Source organism: Anopheles bellator, chromosome 1, assembly GCF_943735745.2.
Source record: "Anopheles bellator chromosome 1, idAnoBellAS_SP24_06.2, whole genome shotgun sequence".
In the NCBI taxonomy this organism is placed as follows: Eukaryota; Metazoa; Arthropoda; class Insecta; order Diptera; family Culicidae; genus Anopheles; species Anopheles bellator.
Window position 1 is genome coordinate 60,213,410 of NC_071285.1, and position 19,487 is coordinate 60,232,896.

Below are 19,487 nucleotides of genomic sequence, written 5' to 3' on the forward strand. Positions count from 1 at the left end.
TTTTTGGCACATGTAACGATGTCTTCGCCATCGTAATGGTTCTATCTATCGCATGGCGACTTTACGTTAGAAGAAGAAGAAGAAGAAGAAACAAGTGGTGAAGACCGGGACCGTTTTTCCCGCTACACACTGGATGCCCAACGGACCACGAGAACTACGTTATAATGTAATTTAGTAAAACGCCTAAAAACAAAAAAACCTCGGCACGAAAGACATCACTAAGATTTCGAATGCCAACTTTAAAGAGTTACAGCGTGCCCCGAAAACTGTTTGCTTCAAGAAAATCAAGTATTTACAGAATATTTAAGTTCTCTCTTCATAAACTACTTCCTAAAAAATGGACGGTCCGCAGCCTGAAATAGGATACTAAAATAAAGGTGTGTTACGGATGGGAACATAAAACTGCTTGAAACGAAACCCTCAATGTTTAGTGGAGGTTTGTTAAAAAACCATTTTGGTTCGTTATCGTATCTTCGGGAACTGGGAAAGTGGAAGTGTGTCGAGTTTAACTCTCCTATCCCCGGAAGGACTCATCTCACACATAAAAGCAAAACTGTGTTGTTACCTGTCTTCACACGCTCGCACCTGGAGTCCGCCTGAATGGTCTAGTGAAGCACAGTAAAAATGAGAGACACACGGGGCAACCAAGCATCCGTACCAGGTCGACAAATATGTAAACTCTCGCCACGCGGATGTGTTTGTGAGCATGAATGGATGAAGGGTGTGCCTTTCGCCACCTGTGCCCATGGTTCCGGAGAGCACCAGCGAACCTACTAGAAATGCACATCATTTTAGTATAATTTGGCTACATTTGAGCAAGGCAATGAACGTGAACGGACAAGTATTGGTAACATTATATGGGTTGCTCAGACTCCTTTTAGTCCTTTTATTTATGAACAAAGTTTTGATGGTCACAGACACAAAACATAGAAAGATACGCGTATTCAAACAGAGCAACTAAAGTCAGATCATTAAAACTGTTATTTTTGTCACATCATCGTAGAAAAGTAAACTTGGTGCATCTTTTTCTTTCGAAAAAATGCTTAACGGCTGTGTGATTCGGATTTTGCTAATTTTTAGAATACAAGATGTTGTTTCCAAAACATTGCATGCAATGGGGATCAGCTAGGGAACGCGTCGGAAAGTGGAAATTGTCTGCCGGTATTGACCGTTTATCCGTCAGTTTCAGTCGATCAGTCGATCTCTTCCTGGCTTTCTTTCAAGCCAGAACGATCAAATGATTCCACATTTAGTCTTTTTGTTCACTTTTTTCAGCACATTTGCTCAGTTGAAATTCTTCAAATTGTGCAAGAAATAGCAGTATTCTTTTCAAATCCACAACACTCAATTATGCTGAGAAGTATTATTCGTCGTTTACTCGCCGTTTATTCGCCGAAAACGATCATCGCCAATTCGCCGAGCGAAACGATAAGTTTTATTGTTAAGTGCCTTTTCAAGTGAGCTTTTGCGTTTTTTACAGACGCTTCAAGAGCAAGATCTGATGATCAAGATGATCGTCAGTTTGATCGAGGAGGGGAAATCGTAACTTGACTCGGCTTTTTTCGTGGCGATGAAATTGTTCATCGGCACTTGGTAAGGTTCGTCATCAGGTTCGAAGGTTCAAAGTTAGGTTCAAAAATCGGTATTCTCAAAAAACAGCCGGAAAAAATATCAAAAATTTCCAACTTTTGTGAGTTAAGTTCGTGTTTGTTCGGTCGTTCCGTGTTTGTTGTTGTTTTCGTGGTTTCTTTTCACTCCTAATTCTTGATAAAGGCTGTTGAAAGGTGAGCAAGTGAGACAAAATGCGACTAAGTACCATCAAATAGTAACATCATCTTTGTGAATGTATACGTGCGCAATAATGGTTAAAAAACTCCCGGTTTATGCGTGAAGAAGAAACAATGTTGGACTTTCCGTTGTTCTCAGGAAAGGATGATTCTGAAATGCGTGTTTCGAAAACATTCTATTTCTTTTTGCTTAGCTTACCGATACCACCCGAATTCGAATAACTGTGACTAGTTTCTTAGCAATGCTTTAGCGGTGTATTGTATTAAAAATTGCTCATAACAACGCGCAAGCATACAAAAACAAAAAAGGTGTTCTTTCATCATGTGTGTCGAGCGGATTGTTTGAAAATATCACGTATTTCGTTGCATCCTTGTTTACAGTTTCATTATCTGTGTTGACAACGATCCAATTCCGGTTGCACAAGGTCGATTTGAACATTAGAATATTGCCTAAGAAGTAATGATAGTCATATCAAAATGGTCACTGCAAAAGAAAAAGTTGCCCAGTGTCAATTGTGTAAGCATTAAACCAAACTATTGAAAAATCTTTAAACTGAATTAATACATAATACAATGTTTTACTCGTGTTTTGAGAAAGCAAAGACTAGTAAATCGTTTAGTTTTTGGAGGGCGGAACACTAAATCTTGTAGGATGTTGACCAAACAGTTCATACTCTCTTGAATCATACTCTCATACTCATACTCTCATACTAAAAACTCTTGAAACGGCTGCCAAGACAACTTCGGCAAAGAGAAGAGTTCTAGTTGATGTCCGCCAGTGTTATTTGCCTTCTTTCAAAACCGGTTAGGGATTTCCAGCATCATGGAAGAGGCTATGTTGAAAATGTACAATTTTTCGGTGTTAAAGTCACAAAATCCGTATCTACGACGCTCGTTTCATTTCGTCCAGCAAAATGTGTTGGACGATCGAATACGAACAAAGAAAGAGTTGCTTCATTAAATAATAAAATTTCAGCAACCTCCTAAACCATAACATTTATTAAGTGCTGCCTAATTATTTGTGCAAGCTTCAAGTCAACGGCTTACTGTAAACATGTCTCATTTAGAGTAAATTATCAAAAGAATAGGTCGCAGAATTCGGCGGTAGATGCTTCGCTACCTAGCTGCGAAAGTTTTCATCTGCAGCCAAGCCAATTTCTCGAGTTTATGTTTAATTATCTTGCGGAATTCCTCTCTTAGGACTGCAGTTACCTATCCTTTAGGACTTGGGGTCAAGCTATCAACCGTTGATGAAAAATATAGCAAAGGAAACTGTCTTCTGAAGGGAATACTTCTCTGTTTCTTTACTTGCATTATGTATGAAATCTTGGGGTCATCCCATTGGAAATACGTTCTGTCCACGAAACTGGCCTTGGAAGAGAAAACTCTTTCCATCCCCCTCTCACCTCAGCTGAGAACCTAGATGCTAACGACACATACCCAGAGTTCGAAAAATATCGCCATGGTTTGTGTCAGCGTAAGTGGCGCTTGCCGTTGTCTTAAAACAACCGCAACCGCGAGAAGCGTCCTCGAGGTGCTGCGCGACCAGGTTTCAAGTTTTACGAAATGGGGCTGATGATTTCATAGGCACATTCGTCGTTATTTATATGCACGTGAGTAAGTATGTTCCCATCCTACGCACCATGACCGATTCTCGTAGAACTAACTCTTTTCACTCATGGTCGGTACGGTTATTGTGGACCTACGTAGACTAATCCTATACACCAGTTAAATACCGCAGTCTTCGTTCGCACGACGGACTGTGACTGAGCAAAACCCTAATAAAGCCTTTCGTGGATTAAAAAGAGTATCGCCCCAACATACGCTCAAGAGCACAGCGGTGATACACTTGCTTTTAATTAAATGTTTACGTTTATCGAAAAATGGGTCACCGGGTGGCGAAAGAGGGTTGAGTGGGCGCAAGCGAAGGGTCGAATGCAACAACATTGTTGCCCTGCAGTGCGCCGTTGCATGTGTGTCTGTGGAAGCTGTGACCGCCTGTTTTTTACGTTTCGCAGTGCACGCATTTAAACGAGCAACTTGTGCACGACTCCGGTTCGTGGCGAGCACTTGTTTCTCTTACAAACTTCCAAACCCTGGCCGGACAAAGCGGCTACACGAACGGATGAAAAACCGGCTCTTCCTGTCACCGTTTGGTACAAGAAACTGGCTCCAAAAACGCGGAGGCAAATACGGCCATTTGCGAACGGAGTGCGTGGGAAGAGTTCGATTTCAATGCATAACCATGGCAAGTCACGTCTCCATGTCGCGGCCGTTAACTAACCACTATGAGTGCCATATGGTCACAAGCATTGACGGTATTCGATGCACAAAACATGTGCCTTATATTAAAATGTAACACGTTGGTTTGGTACATTGCCCAACTGAGCGAATGAATATTTAGTTAACTTTACTACAAATGGGGCTATATAATGTAAACGTAGTATAATACGGCTTGCCCAAATTGGTGAATCCTTTGTGTGTTTTAGTAAGTGTAACCTGTTACAGTTCTGTCGATATTTGTATTAGTCTTCGACCGTTTGCTACTTTTTAATGCACTGAAAGAGCTCAAGCTTCTATTTCGATGATCATAACAGATTTCAATAAGCAAATCTTATACAGAAGGATAGGTCTCTGCACCGCAACCACGAATCGTCCAATTGAGCACACTACACGCTATACCAGGTTGATCTTTCATTGGGGTTATGAAAACATCCCCAATATTCAATTGACGAGTGGAAAAGCATATTAAAAATACAAACGCCATATCACTCTCTGGGCCTCTCTCCCACTCTTTATGTTTCTCTCTTTCTCTGGTTCTTTCTGAAAAGTAAATTGATTTCAAAATGAAACTCCATTCATCGCCTTCATTGACTTTAATCTCATTTCGCGTGTCGCGTGTAGGTGATTGACTTGGTGAACACACGACTTAGAAGACACGCATAAGAAACCGGACGGTCGGTCGACGGATGTGACACATACTGCATCACTTTAGTGACCCCGGAACAAAAATCATCAATAGTGTGCATACAAGATACTAGTTTAACGAGGGAAGTGCACGATTCTTCGTTGAGACTGAAGTATTGTGTGCTCGATAGCCCAACCGCCAACCACCCGTGGTCGACTGCTTCCGTTTTGTCAGCCCGTCGGCTTATGCGAAACAAGTTTTGCGTTTCCGACCGGTGTGTTAACTACCCGAAAGGCCATTTTGTGTCCCCTCCCAGCACAAAGGTGCCTAAAGCCTTGTGATAAACAGTGGATCAATTGTTGGAATCGCGCCTCCCTGAAACGTGGGTTGTGAGTTTTCCGGTGACTATAGGGCGAATTTCTAATTTTAGCTACCAAAATCCGGCTTTTTCACGACAAGACTGCCAGTGCACGCGGGCCTAGTCCGGGTTGGGCAAACTGTTTACGAGATTTTAAGGAATGTTCGACCATATGAAACTGTGATTCCAAAAATATCGGCCCAGGGCCGCCGTGTCGATCGTAGCTGCGAGTAGTACCCATGTATTAGTGATCGTTCTGCGGTGTTTGCACGTGTTGTTTCTCGACGACCGCGAAGGTGCATTAGCTGGCAAAACAGATTTTTGTTTTGTTTGAGAAAGATGGATAAGCCAGATGCCCGGTTAGGTTGGAATTTCATCTCACCTGCCTCGGTAAGCAGCACGACTATAAGCAGACAAGCAGAAAAGATGCTTCTAACAACTTACGTGTAATAACAAAAAGGAATGGTGAAAAACAGGTGCAATTCGGAGAGCTTTTGTAACAGTCAAATGGAAACATTCTCATAGAACCGCGGCAATTAGGTTTTTAGTTTCCAACACCTGTGCCCTGGTTTGGTGTAGTTGCTCAACGCTCGAAACAGTGACGAGTGATGCACAAACGAGCTTCTGCTAGCGGTCAGAGCAATAGTCTACAGGAGTTCCTCGATCGCAACCACTGCCGTGGTGTGATGTTTGCTGTGTTTTCATGTGCCGAAGAATGTGTCGTACGGCAAGCGAGAGAGCGACGTCTTCACAAACATGTGTTTCTTGTATTGTCGAAGATACCCGCCCGCCTGTTTCCAAATGTCCCCGGAGCTGGTGTGGAGCTCGTCAGCTCCCTCCGTCTTCTGAGCGTCTGCCTCCTGAAACAGGTTTGTGAGACGTTGCATCTTCGCGCAACGTCTGCAATCTGCGTCCGGTCATGGACAAATCACGGACCACTAGTTTCGATTATGTGTACGAGTGCTGTAGGCCGGAACCACAGCCCCATGATGCAAGAGAGACGAAGAAAACGAAACTAGGTGAAGCATGCGTCGAGAACGGTTCATGAGACCTTCACTATCGCGATTGATCGAATACATTCTGGTGGGATGCAGAATCACTCAACGAAGTGGTGTTTTTTCATATTACGGCTTCTTTCTCGTCGTTGTGTTTGCGTGGGTGCAAATTGACTTTTTGTGATGTCATTCCTTCAACAGCGAAGGTCACGTGGACCCTTGGCACAGGCTACAGATCAACCAGGCCTGTGCGATGTTGCAAACCCATGGAGCAACGCCAACGACGTGTAATTAACCATACAGGTCTGCTGCAAACTCACAGCGGCTCTATCCGAAAGATAGACGCAAGAGGGAGAGGTGCGGTGCGTTGGCGCTGGGGAAAATTGCAAGTTCTTATTCTTCCTAGGATACCATCACGTAAGAGTACTATTTTCTTTCTATTTCATATAAATAATATTGCTCAAAACGCAGCGAAAGAGCCCTGAGAAGCATGATGAGTATGATGATACGAAATACAATGAATAGTTTTATAAGGTAATGTCTTATTCCAGTTGGACATTTTGCTATGCCCTAACCAAAAGACACGAGGGCAACATCGAAAGTTTCAGCTGCAATGAAAACGTCGGGTCGATTAAAACCTCCTGGCAAGTGCTATCTTCGCTCTGCAGGTTACGATGTGGGTCACAAGAATTGGATTATTTTTCCACGATACAATCCGTGTGAGCTGTGCTGACGTAACGTTATCAATGACATCAGCATTCGATTTTACGATTAACGACAGAATTATGAAACGCCTTCGTCTCGTTCCGGCGGAAATGTGTGGGACGATGGCGACGATGACACATGCTAACCTTCAGCGAAGCGCACTAACGCCAACATGGAGCCATTTTCGCCAACTCTCATAGCGGACAATTCGAAGCAAGGTGCAAATAGGTTTTGACCGATTTCGAACTGAGATGAGATGATGCTCTGGGGGTTCCGGATTCAAGTCGGGACAGGGCATACCACATCCAGCGACGAACAAGTCAGTCCGCAACATTCAAACCGATCCGAGTACGGTGGTACCACACTGTAAAGTGTGAGAGATATATTTCACGACCGTCGTTACCTTTTATGGAACGTTCATGGCTTTTCTCTGTCGCCGCCGTTGTGGTGGCCATCATCGCGATGCGGTTAGTCTAATAGCTGGCAATGGGTTTTTTTTAAACGAACCCGTCGGGTGCAGGCCGTTGGCTCGCCATCGTATCATAGGCCTTGCCACATTTTGCAAAGCGTTTGCATGTTGTATTTATTATGCTCGCGTATCAAGAGCTGCTCGAAACCGGAAGATGCTTTCCCACATTACCTTGGAATTACACACCAGTTCCTCTTTTGAGGTTCTCGACGGCAGGATGCTGATAGTACGCCGGCGTTTCTGTGTTTCCTTCGCGATGACGATGATTTCGATTTCTTGCATTAAAAGGAGCGACCGTGAACAGGTCGCCATGGTCACCAAGCAACAGGTTTTTCCTTTTACGTCGGGGAATGAGGACGGAGCTACGGATTGACAATCTAAATGAAGACCGAGGCAATGCTTCCGTTTCGATGATCTCATTAACGAATTGTTCGTAAGATTTCCCCGTCGGGAGCGCTCCTCGACTGTTGCAGTTTGATTGCGATTTATGCGTCCAGCAAATTACTTTAGCGAACGTCGTGTTGGACCAAGTGATTGATGACCATCGCAGATCAGAGTAGCGCGAGAGATACTTTTACCAATTCCCAACCGAAAGGATCGAAGCAAATACGATTATTCGTTCACTATTTGACTTAATGATGTCTGATAATAGTGTTTTTTCTTCACAGTGAATACTGAGTCATGATGACTAGGGAGCAGCAACGACGGGAGGAATATTCATCTTCGAATGTTGTACGCGTGCTAACGCCCTCCACTCACAGCCAGTTCGACAACAATTTGGGTGAGTGTTGATCGTGTACTAATATAAAATATGATGTACACATTCTAATGAATCTTTGATTACTGATGATTACCCAATGCATGTTGCAATCGTGAATGGACCACACCTGCTACGAACAACAAAAATTTCACCCAACACTTCCAGGAATGTTCAATTGTGGGTCCTGTCGGCGTGGCGAATGTTTCCCGCAAAACAAAAGATATTTTCAATTACCATTCTCTAGATGGTTAAGAACTTTTTTTCCCGTTGTTAAAATGAACATTTGCACCGGTATTCCGGTTGGTATCGAATGCAGTAGCGCAAGCCAGCTACAGGAAAGTAGGGCCAGAGGCGGTTTTCCCAGAGGGGAGATTAAGTTTCCATCCCATCCCACCAGCTCATCATGTACATTTATGTGCACACGAGCGCCGACATTGTTGTAATGCAGCAGTAGTAATGGCTCGCAAATGGACACTGCACTAGCCTGCAGTATGATTCTTTTCTACCTTTTTTGATTTTACAAAAAATTATTGCGAACTCGGTCCTCCATGTAGAATATGGAAAATTGGAAAGCTCAAGTGCTGAAGAATCGTTTGCTGTGAAATATTAGAAATTGGCGGGATTTTCTGAATACAAGTTCAAAATAAGTCTATTTTTATTCACTTTTGAAACATCCCAAAAGTTTGATGTTTATACTAGCTTCAGCATCCTATAATCCTTGTGCATGTAAAATTTTATCCTACGCTTAGGTAATATTTCTGGAACCAACGCTCTGTGCATAAAACGAACGAAACAATGCACTCAACAATGGGTCATTCGACCGAACACACAAACCGTTGTTCGGAGAAGCGGCACTAACGCTTTTGCTACTTTTTTGCATTGTCGGCGAGAGCATCACCTGAACTGACTTCTCCGGACATCGCGTTGTTGCTCGCAAATGGACAAGTATTTCACAATACATACATGTGTAGCCCTTTTACAGTACAAAGATATGGTAAACGAAGCATGCGATTTATATCCGATAGTAATCGCCGCCATTGGATGAGATGCAAGAAAGTAGATTTCATTGCTAACCATTGGTCAATACTTTGGAAATAAGTTTAATTTTTGTGGACCACAAGTGTCATTAACGAAATTAGGAAACGAATCGAAAGTAAGGTATTGATTTTTATTGCTTTGTGTATTGGTTTCTCTTTGCCTTCATATTAATATTTTCCGGAAAAACTGTTATTAAAAACTAAGGTAATGGCCGAGTTCTAACACAATGTTGTACATCGTTGTTGGGCGTCCAATGAACACTAAGTATTCGAGAATGCCAAACAGAGAAATTTAAGCCCTACTATATAGGAAAAAAAAGAAAAGGAAAACAAGTTCTGCATCTTAAGTTAATGCCAGGCGAAAATGTATAATTACGATCCTTTCCGTGTTGTTCAACCTTTTCCGCTTATCATCAGACAACCTTCTGGAAGATCTGCAGGCGAGTGTTTCACGCCCTGGCAGCTCCCTGGGTCAGCCACTTGGCAATAACTACTCGACGACAAGTCGTGAGGTGCAGTATCTTCAACCGGCCAATGTCACAACCGTCTCTCGGGAACGCTCGACCAGTCCCAGCATTACCACGGTCAGTGAAGCCCGAGTTCTGATTAGCAATACTTTTACCGTGTGTGGTATGTGATTTTAATTTGTGTTTTCTATCCTTTGTTGTTGGTTTGCTTTGAATATGTCGATGGCTCACATCGTTCTGTCACAGAACGAGCGGAAGATCTACAAAACGGCCAAGTATGAGTACAAATCAGCCGGTAGCGGTAGTGGCGTTGTTCCCGGTCGAACGGATCAGTCTGTCAGCGAAGTATACCAGCGCAACATCAACCAACTCGACACTCTGCTGAATGATCTTGAACGTGAGCGCGATTCTTCACTCGATCGAAGTGAGTTGGGCGATGATCTGGGCTAACGATTGGCGACGGGGAGTGAATCATTGGCCACACGGGTTGAGTGGCTAAAAATATGCCTGTGCTGCAAGCGAGACATCGGCTTCAAAGTACGATTAACCATAACGCCTGCCTTATGCCGCCAGTAGGCCCACAATACCACCTATCCTTTTGTGTGAGTCGCTTGCCCAGCCCTCTCAGAAGGTGGATGAGTAAGAACTGGCACCAAACTAGCACAATGTCAGCCGAACGATAATGCTATAATTAGTGGTCACGAGAGCACCGACTAGCGAAACCAATTTACGTATCCCGAAACGCAGTCTTCGTGTTGCTGTTGGAACTGGGTCAGATGGTTTGCACAATTTTTGATTTCGATCCAATTGCACGGAAATAACAATGAGTTTATGATTTTGAATCGCTTTGACTGAAGTTTCCAGACGAGAAAAAATCGTCATCAGTCAGCTAACGGACGAACAGAAAAAAAATACTTATCTCGCCATACAGTCATTTGGTGTTTTAGAAATGTTGTTGATTGATGGGCATGTCGCGGGGGCAAGGCGCTATGCTTCCATTGGTGAAACTTTGGGCTCTGGATGTTGTTTAAGTAGACATTTTAATTTCCTCTTTCCATAGGTAATAAGAATTTGAGCCGCGATGGTATTGACTCCGGTTTGCTGTAAGTGTAGGCGAAACCCTTGCGGAAGACGCGCTGCACGGGCTCCGATGATTACGGAAAGCAATTACGACTAACATGTTCCCACTTTTGCAGTGAACCAGGCACAAAGGTCATTAAAACTACTACAACATACAGCACCACGGGCGGTGGTAGGCATACCCCGGTTAACCGTGAGCTGGTATTCGACACACCAAACAGCTATGAGGTCCGACAATCCCGATCTCGTCACCGTAGCCCATCGTACGAAAATCAATCAACGACCACGCTCAAGAATGTCTCGTACAGTGCGGACAACAGTTCCACCGGAATCTACGGAGGCATCAACCGTTCGGTGACTCCGCAGCGCTCCATGACTCCATCTCGTTCGGAGGAGTACTACACCGAAACACGTACCGTTTCGCCTAGTTCTGGTGAGCTGGTCCCACGAAATGTGCGCTATAACGAGAGCGTTCACGTAGACAGTGCAGCGAATGTATTGGGCCAAATCCCGCTCTCGGATAATATTCTACCGCGTCCGAACACAAAAGTGACCACCACCGTGCGTACCTATACGTATGAACTGCCTCCGGAGAACACAGGGACGCTCAACCAGACCATCTCCTACACGAACCAAGCCCTCAATCAGACCACGAACACGCTCCCGGTCGCCCACCCAGGAGAACACGTGAATCCATCGTCAAAAACGGTGCTGGTAAAAAACGAATCCTTCAACACGGCCAGCAATGTGCAGGACTATCCGGTGCCTAGCATATTGAACCATCAGTTGCCTCCGAACACGGCCAAAACGGTTTACTACAAGAAGGACACTAAGCATTCGACCACTAACTATTATCCAGATCAACCTGGACCGAACGTTGATACAGGGTATCCGAATAACTTCCGGGCAATTGAACCTCCGCCTACTCCAACAGATGGCCGTGTCCCCGTGAAATACACCAACGAACCGGCCACGGGCTATCCGCCAGGTAATAACGCAACATACATTTACCGCGAGGAACGCACCAACACGGCAGACAATCGCTACGGCTCACCGGTTCCGGCCCACTTTCCTCACACCGGTGCTAGTGATCCGCCAACGACGGTCACTTACAAGTACAGCTCTACGACGACGAACGCGACGCGAAATTTGTATCCACCGCCGGCCGAACGCGAACCTCTGCTACAGCCGTTCCCGACCGACGGCACGGATCGGACCGACATCGACGGACATCCTCCGAAACGGCTCGACGATCTTATGGCCACATTTGGAGAGGTAATGACACAGATATAGCCAGTTGGCTTAATTGCTGATGGTGTTATGTTGTTACAGGATGGCCAAATCACCTACCAATCGAAGGTGATTAACAGTACTCAAACGGACAACGGTTCTAAGAGGCCCGCAATGAATGGGACCAGCCCGAAACTGATCGACGACCCGATGGATCAGAAGTCGACCCCCATAAATCAACTAACTTCAAAGAACATTGCCGGTCCGCCAGTGTACTATCCTCCCGGACACGAGATGTTCGCTAAGAAAGAAATGGAAGCGAGCGGCTGGAGATCGCAGGTAATCGATCGTTCACAGAATGTCTTCCGACACCGACAACGCGATTCATTCTTTCATCTTGTTTTGCACCGCAGGGAGAATACGCTAAGGCCAGCGGCATGTACAAATACGAAGCGGAAAGCAAGTCAAAGAGCTCCAGCAAATCTGGGGCTGCCGTCGTGCCCGTCTGTCTTCCACTCTGCTGTGCGATGCCCTGTACCATTATGTAATTGGCCGGAAGCTGGGATGAGCTAATAAAATAACACATTCATGCTGTTTTAACCATTCAATCCAGTAACAATGCTCCAGCGGCAGCGCCGTCAATCTGGTTTGCCATCCGCGTTCGACTCGATCGCCAGCCTTGCTGCCAATTAACGATATGACACTTGCTGTTGATGTTTTACTTTGCGCAATAATGGCTATTATTCTTTACCCCCATTATTGTGTTCTAATAAAGAAGCGCTAATAAAATCGCCGTAGGTTGTTACGGAGAAAAACACAAGGAACAAAACAATGCTATTGGCGTTTATATCCGTTATTAATTGTCATCTTAGCTCTAGGACACATAACTCAGGCATGGATTGAACAGAGCAGTTGAATGAATTTTTCAACGCAATGGCTGCGAAACTCTTGAATTTTAATATGTTTTGGCTTCTACTGTTTGAGCATAGTGGAGTAGAAATGTAGCAAATTAACGTTAATCGACAATTTACATTTGAAACATGCCATTCGCGAAATTCGCTATTTGTGTGCAAGCTATTCTCTTGCGTACAAGTCAGAACCTGCATGCGAACCATTGCATTCAGTGGCCTGCTATGGGAATGAAAATTTGAAATCGACGTGTTCGTAATTAATTAATTTATTAATTGTGACCTGCAGCAATATACAAACATCCAATACTGTTTACCAATGTTGTGCGTTTATGTTGTTTGCGTTACAACATTCAATCTTATACAGTATTCAAACACGGGCAGCAATTTTAACTTGTATTTTCCAACTTAAATAGCAATATGCTTCCACCAGTCGATTCTGAGACCAATCGCACGATGGAAATATCACAGCAAAATCGCCTTTTCTCACTGAAATCTCTGGAACGCCATAGTTTAACGAGTAACGGCATGGGAATAATTTGTGTCAGATTAAAAAATTCCGCGGCCCCACAAAATGGCGACAGGAAGGAAAATTGACCGGCAAGGCGACCGCTGCCTGGTGGTGGCGGGTGCTGACGTTCAGCACAACATCAATCCCGCGGGTCCATCGTTCCGATCCAATGTCCCGTAGCAACCAGAGTCCGGCATTTTTGGCCACAAACCTAACGACAACTACCGTGTCTCGCCGCACAAGGATTGTGTCTCGACCGATTGGTCTGTCGAGGTTGAGCGAAATACTCTGCCTCACCTCAGCCGACCTTTCACCGATTCCGACCACAAAAAATGTGTGTCCGTGAAGATGGTAGATGTAATCGTTCGAAGGATCTTTTGGGGTTAACAAAAAGAAAAACGAATAAAAATTGGATGAAGCGATGGTTCGGGTTCACGGCATAAACAGGGCAAGCCTACCGGTATTAATTAGAACCATTTCCACCCGGTGACCTGTTTCGAGATGGGCGACGTGAACGCACTCGCACCGGTCCATCAACGGATGACACTTTCTTGGCATCCGCCGATGACCGCAAGTGTGTGATCTTAGCTCGGCGCTGACCGGTTCGCGTAGCATCATCACCGATGGAAAGGCGAAGGTGAATCCGTTCACGGAACGCACGACTTCGTAATAGGTGTCATCTGCAGTGTGAGAGAAAGAGAGAGTCGAGGATATAAAAAGATGGTTCAAGTAACATGCAAGCAGCTCAAGTGATTATAATTATCTCATGTGCAGCCTACCTTCGAAGGGACCTAGTTCCTCAACCACCTGCGAGCTAATGGTGAACTCTAGTCGAGTGTCGTAGGAATGGAACTCCTTTGGAAACTGATCCTTTACGAGCGCTCGAAGATCTCGTAGACAGAGGACTCTTTGCGGTTCCGGAAAGTCACAGAGTCCACCACCAAGATCCAACTCCTTTTTCTTGAGTGGTGGCAGAGATGGGATGGATAGAGCATCTGAATCATCGTCCACCGTAGGACAGGGTTCATACTGGAACCGAAAGACCGACCGTCCGACCGACTCTTTACTGCACGTTTGTCCACCGCCGTCGCCATTGTCGTTCATCAAAGTGAAGCGCATTTCAAAATCAGACTTAACTCTTTTCGGAACTTGCTCGAGCATGATGGCCAGATCCACGCGTATGCCATCGTGAAGTAGGACGCGTTTAACGTTTTTCGGTTCAAGTAAATTCCCATCGAGGGCCAACACTTGGATCCGGTGATCTTCCAGTTCTAACCAAAGTTGACACTGATACCTAGCCACGTACAAAAGTCGAAGACGATGTCCCAGGCTGGCTGCAGCCCTTGGGAGCGTCTCCTGCCAATGGCGTTGCCCATTAACGGTCAGTACACCATTAACTTCCACAACAACCCACACACTCTCCGTAGGTGGAATAGTTCTGTGGTTCCGCTGTTCACCAGCCGACCGGACTACGAGCGCCCCGAGAAGACCCCGAGTCCTTTCGACACCGGAAAACCCATGATAGAGATGGGTGCCAGCTTTATCCGTTTGGAACGTGTACTGGAAGCGTGTGAAGCTCGTGATGGGACACTGAGTTATCCTGAAATAGTAAACATTTGCGACTCATTACGTGTGTGAACAACGTATGTGCTCTGAAGAGTGTCCTGGGAACGAGTTTCGCTGTGTCTACGATATTATGTAACGGATTTCAATTTTTGATGTCTAAAAATACCGGTCAGTGGTCTCAGATGTGGATCGCGCCCTTTCGTAATTTAATGAACCGGCTTCGCTCGTGCGCGAAGTATCGGAAAAAAGGTAAAATGATTGTTCATTGTACCTCTTTCCCGGCATGGTGTGCGGGTTCGGATTACAATACACGACAAAACAATCTAAGATAAATCGCTCGCCAGCTTTCCATCTTCTAGGAAAGAACCAGTTGACAGTCCGTCATTTTTCAATGCTCACCGAAATCATCGTAGGGTATATCCGACCAATCTTCCCACACGGGGCTGATCTGTCTGTCTACATACCCATTTGTTATTTGTGCATAACATTTCTATATAAAATACGCCGCATCGACTAATACTTCTCGCTATTCAAAGTTCTAACAAATTTTGTATGTGTTGACATCGTCATTTGAGTATTAGAAACAGACATAATTTAGAACCGCTTCAAGCAACATCCTAACCTTGAATGTTTTTGGCACTGTTACAGGTACGCGAAAAATCTTTTGATGATTCGTAGGTTGAACATGAGGAACAGCAGCGGCTCTAAGAAAAGACTCTGACGCTCACCCAAAACAATCCATAAATCAGCTTAACTGAGAGAGGGGAAATTTAGCGGTGATTTACAGATCACTCACATAGGCACCCCATCCATGAAGGGTGTCCGCCGTTGGCTTTGACCTGTCCAGTGCAGAGAAATACTCTCGCCTGGGATCTGACACTCGACATCTACCACCAAGAAGTCGTTCTCACAGACGGTAATCGTGGGGCCCACGAAGCGGCCATTGACGGTGTAGTATAGAAAAGGTTCTTCCTTTTTACTGAGCTTTCGGTTAATCGTTGAGTTCCCCTTGCGACCTTCTGGCTGAAGCAATCTGTAAAAAACGAAACGTATTCGTCAGTTAGGTGTTAAGAGAAGTATTACGTCGATAGTCAAAAACTTAAATTTCATGCTTGACGTGACGGAATGTTTGTCCATTTTTCGTGAGAACATCAAATACTATTCTGCTAAAATTTTCCATGAAAAATATGTAAACACAACAAACGGAACCGTTTGCAGTTGGTGTCATTCGTAAATTATGATATCGTAAACAAAGAAAATACTGCCTTGAAACTATATCAAAGCAAAATATGTGCTCCGAAATACGTGTGGGAAATTTTTGAGATATAAAGTCCGTTAAATGTTGATGGGATTCAATTTTTTAGTTTAGATATTGGCTGTAGCAATTAATTCGTGCAGTTTTTATTCAACATTTGTTACCTAGCTACAACAATTAAACCTACGACTGCATTAATGAAAGTATTGTCCGTCGTTAGCTACTACTTTGTGCCATCTTTCAGGTAATTCCTCGATTCCGTGTCGATAGAACTTCTCGATAGAAGTATTCCCCGCAAAAACGCTTTATCAGGAACAAAACTTGATATTTTCAAATGCTCAAAACTGGTGTTGTTTGAAACATTGACTAAACAATCTATACTGCGTTAGATGCGTAATTACAGTAGCTATAAGACACATATTTTTTAAAAAATATATCGAATCAATTACTACATCTAATATTTTTCGTGGAGATAATTTGAAATTTGGGTGGAAAATCGGCAATTACATCGCATAACATACTTATCGGGGTAGATAATTCGCTTCTGTATCACCAGTTGAAAACGACATATTCGTGGCCAGTCCACTCCATTACAGACTCGATCACAGGAGGTGACTCGTTCCCCTGAAATGTAAAAGAAACCAAAGCAACCAGGTTTGAATTTAATCCAGTAACAAACGTAACAATCGGTCAAACAAGAATCTTTTTCTTGCCAAAATAATTCGTTCATAACAAGCGGTGGCCGTTCCGGCTCATTAGGATCACTTTAAAAATATCACCCCTTTAACGATGTGTTGCTCGATGCCTCGATCTTTCCAGAAAACATCAGAACATCGAAACATCGAAGTAAAGGTTGCGCAATGGAATTTCAACAATGCCATGCGAAGTTGAAGTGGCGAAGTTATTTTTCCAAACGATTTACCGTCATCGAACTTATCTTAAAACCATGAGATTTTATTAGGTGAATTCGTGCAAATTGTTGCACAAAAAAAAATTTTGCCCAACCAAGAAAAAAGGTAGCATTTGAATTGAGAGGAAATCCTTTTCGGAGGACATTATTTTGCGCTAATTAGACATCCTTGGCGTGGTTTTCTATCCGACGTAAGCCATTGGGACATTGTACTCAAGGGCGTAAGTTAACCTTTATAGAAGTGGTTGGATTGTCGCAGGCAAACCTTACTGTACCACATGGTAGAGATCGCTCAGCGCTAATTATTTGCATAGGAAAGCAAAGTTCACCACATAGGCTTGAGTTGAGGATGGACATGAACAAGCAAGACTAACAGACTAACTAACATGAACAGTAAGACTTGCTTGTTTTCTCAATCGAACTGTTTTAAGATGTGAGTTTTTTATTTCCTTCTATGCGTTTCTTGGTGGTTCAATTAAATACCTGATCGAAATGCATTGAGTTTTTGAATCCTTTTTGTTAGCAGCAAATAATTCATGAAATATATGACACATTGTATAACAACAACCAAGGTCAGATAATATCCAACAATTCAATGTAACCCGAAAAAGCGATTCCTAGACTGCACAGCAGCAGTAGTTTTACAGCAGCACAATATTGCCCAATACCAGCGGCTTAAAAAGAAGCTGCCCTTTTCGATTTGTAGCACGATCTCGATCAAATTTGTGACAATTTACGACTACCTTGTCACATGCTTGATTTTTCCCAGAGAGTGCTACCTTCTAGTGCGTTGCCTTGGAAAGGTCGCAGAAAACGAGCGTCGTTCGTTAGTGCCCCGGAACCAGACCGGACTCACTAAGCGATCGTTTGTCTAGCAATCCTGGCGCGAACGCGCCGCCACTGAAGCTAGAAGCTAGATAAATTTTCCTGACACTTATTACCCACTGCGACGAAGCTCCCAAAGATTTTCACGTCTTATGGGTCCCTGGTGGGGTGTGGACCAAAAATAGATGTCCTCTCCCAGCTTGGAATCGTCGAAGTTCGTCTTGCGCGTGTGGAGGATGAAAAAGTGAGGTTATAAACGCGATTGCCTACCACACAGGGGATGCAAAGCAGTGGTCACTATCCAACCCTGGTGTCACACGGCTATATGTATTGTGTTCCGATGATAGAAGCGATAGAAAAATAAAACACCTCAAAAATCACCGGGAAACTGCGACACCCATCCATCGTTCGCAACGTAGCGTTCAAAAGTTGACAAAGCTTAATGACTTCCAAGGCAGCGTATAAAAGACGCCGTGAAGACTGCAACTGGTGGTAGAGGGAATCGCATTTTCACCCCCTTTAGCGATATTTTTAAGCATTCGTAGAAAAAATATGTCGAGAAAGAAATGAGCAAGAAATGAGAGAAAGCAGCAAAGCTGTTCGAATAAAATCATGACGAAACCAGATTTTAGCTGTTGCTCTATCTTCTGTCAGGATTCATTTGCGCTTCTTCCATTTTGCGTCTCTAAATCCACCCGACGCTAAATGGTGGACAGTATTTTTTTGGTCACATTTCGTTTCGGCAGCTGGTCGCGGAAGTTGGAAATTCTGATGATTTTCATTATTTTTACTTGATTCCGGATCTTGCATATTATTAAATGAGAGAATAAAACTATTTTATTGTCTCGCTTTCTAGTATGCCTTCGGCTTAAAATAAACTTGCTTCAATTAGTCGGCAAAGTACAGTTGCATGAAATATATATATATATACGTATATTAACATAATTATATAGTATACCAAGAAAACTTGGTATACTATATAAACAATAAACATAAAATTTACTAGTTTACTTGTCTCCCGGCTCTATCAACCAAAATAGGATTATGACAATACTCCTACTTGACTTAGAATTTCTCACAATGTTATTCGCAAGTGAATTTGCAATAGCCTCGGATCGAATTAAATGTGTCAAATTTGGGTTAACTTTAATATTTACGGTCGATCGGTCAGCCTGGCAGAACAGCTGCCCAGGAAGCTGGCAGTCCGAAGAAAACGAAATCGTAGCAATTAAGTTTTTATTGTAAATTATTTTTAAAACAAGCAAGCAACTTCTGGTGCTTGTTGCTACATTCCCACCTCCTTGTTACTATTTGAATAGTGTGTGTATCAGATATATTACTCAACGAAGGGTGTATGAGGTAACTTAACACTTAACTCAACACCTTGCTCATTGTTCGGCCTAGAAACGCAAAGCTGGGCAATTTATTGTGTAAATAGCAGTTACTCTATATGAAGAACTGGTCAGCAGGAATCACTTACTCGGATCGATGGCAGTTAAGTGGATCAGCGCTAAGGCCGCACAGAACACCGTGGCCGTAATCAGAATTCGGTACACAATCAAAGCGATCAAGCGCAACTTTTTCATAGTATATGTAAATTATTAGCTCGTACGATTTTTTACCGACTTTCGCCTAAATGCACAAACTTTTTTGCCAACTCGCTGCACACAATATAGGTACAAACAAATGCAATAAACCGAAATCACAAAACTTAAC

General features: G+C 43.7%; 2 protein-coding genes across 7 annotated transcripts; one reads left to right on the forward strand and one right to left on the reverse strand.

The window, feature by feature from the left end:
* Nucleotides 1-1,659: 1,659 nt before the first annotated feature.
* Nucleotides 1,660-12,615, forward strand: LOC131208257 (uncharacterized). 6 transcript variants are annotated; one of them, XM_058200944.1, is made up of 9 exons: nucleotides 1,716-1,784; nucleotides 5,126-5,443; nucleotides 7,875-8,003; nucleotides 9,437-9,603; nucleotides 9,733-9,910; nucleotides 10,547-10,589; nucleotides 10,683-11,841; nucleotides 11,899-12,135; nucleotides 12,210-12,615. In XM_058200944.1, exons 3-9 carry the CDS (start codon nucleotides 7,904-7,906, stop codon nucleotides 12,342-12,344), a joined length of 2,019 nt encoding a protein of 672 aa, XP_058056927.1. In that variant the 5' UTR covers nucleotides 1,716-1,784; nucleotides 5,126-5,443; nucleotides 7,875-7,903; the 3' UTR covers nucleotides 12,345-12,615. The 6 variants fall into 6 exon arrangements, with proteins under 6 accessions (XP_058056909.1, XP_058056927.1, XP_058056900.1 ...); XM_058200917.1 differs by having other exon boundaries at nucleotides 7,891-8,003; XM_058200926.1 differs by lacking the exon at nucleotides 5,126-5,443 and having other exon boundaries at nucleotides 1,660-1,784; nucleotides 7,891-8,003.
* Nucleotides 12,616-13,034: 419 nt separating this feature from the next.
* Nucleotides 13,035-19,487, reverse strand: LOC131214702 (uncharacterized). Its single transcript, XM_058209039.1, has 6 exons — nucleotides 19,252-19,487; nucleotides 16,558-16,660; nucleotides 15,578-15,814; nucleotides 13,995-14,815; nucleotides 13,674-13,895; nucleotides 13,035-13,589 (listed from the first exon to the last, which is right to left on the reverse strand). The coding sequence occupies exons 1-6, from the start codon at nucleotides 19,355-19,357 to the stop codon at nucleotides 13,249-13,251; spliced, it is 1,830 nt and encodes a 609-aa protein (XP_058065022.1). The 5' UTR covers nucleotides 19,358-19,487; the 3' UTR covers nucleotides 13,035-13,248.

Coding starts and splice junctions, on each gene's coding strand:
- LOC131208257 (XM_058200926.1), top strand. CDS start 7,904: ATGATGACTAGGGAGCAGCAACGACGGGAGGAATATTCATCTTCGAAT. Junction 9,911..10,546: donor CGATTCTTCACTCGATCGAA/GTGAGTTGGGCG, acceptor CTCTTTCCATAG/GTAATAAGAATTTGAGCCGC. Junction 11,842..11,898: donor TTATGGCCACATTTGGAGAG/GTAATGACACAG, acceptor ATGTTGTTACAG/GATGGCCAAATCACCTACCA.
- LOC131214702 (XM_058209039.1), bottom strand. CDS start 19,357: ATGAAAAAGTTGCGCTTGATCGCTTTGATTGTGTACCGAATTCTGATT. Junction 16,661..19,251: donor CTTAACTGCCATCGATCCGA/GTAAGTGATTCC, acceptor TTTACATTTCAG/GGGAACGAGTCACCTCCTGT. Junction 13,896..13,994: donor GGAACTAGGTCCCTTCGAAG/GTAGGCTGCACA, acceptor CTCACACTGCAG/ATGACACCTATTACGAAGTC.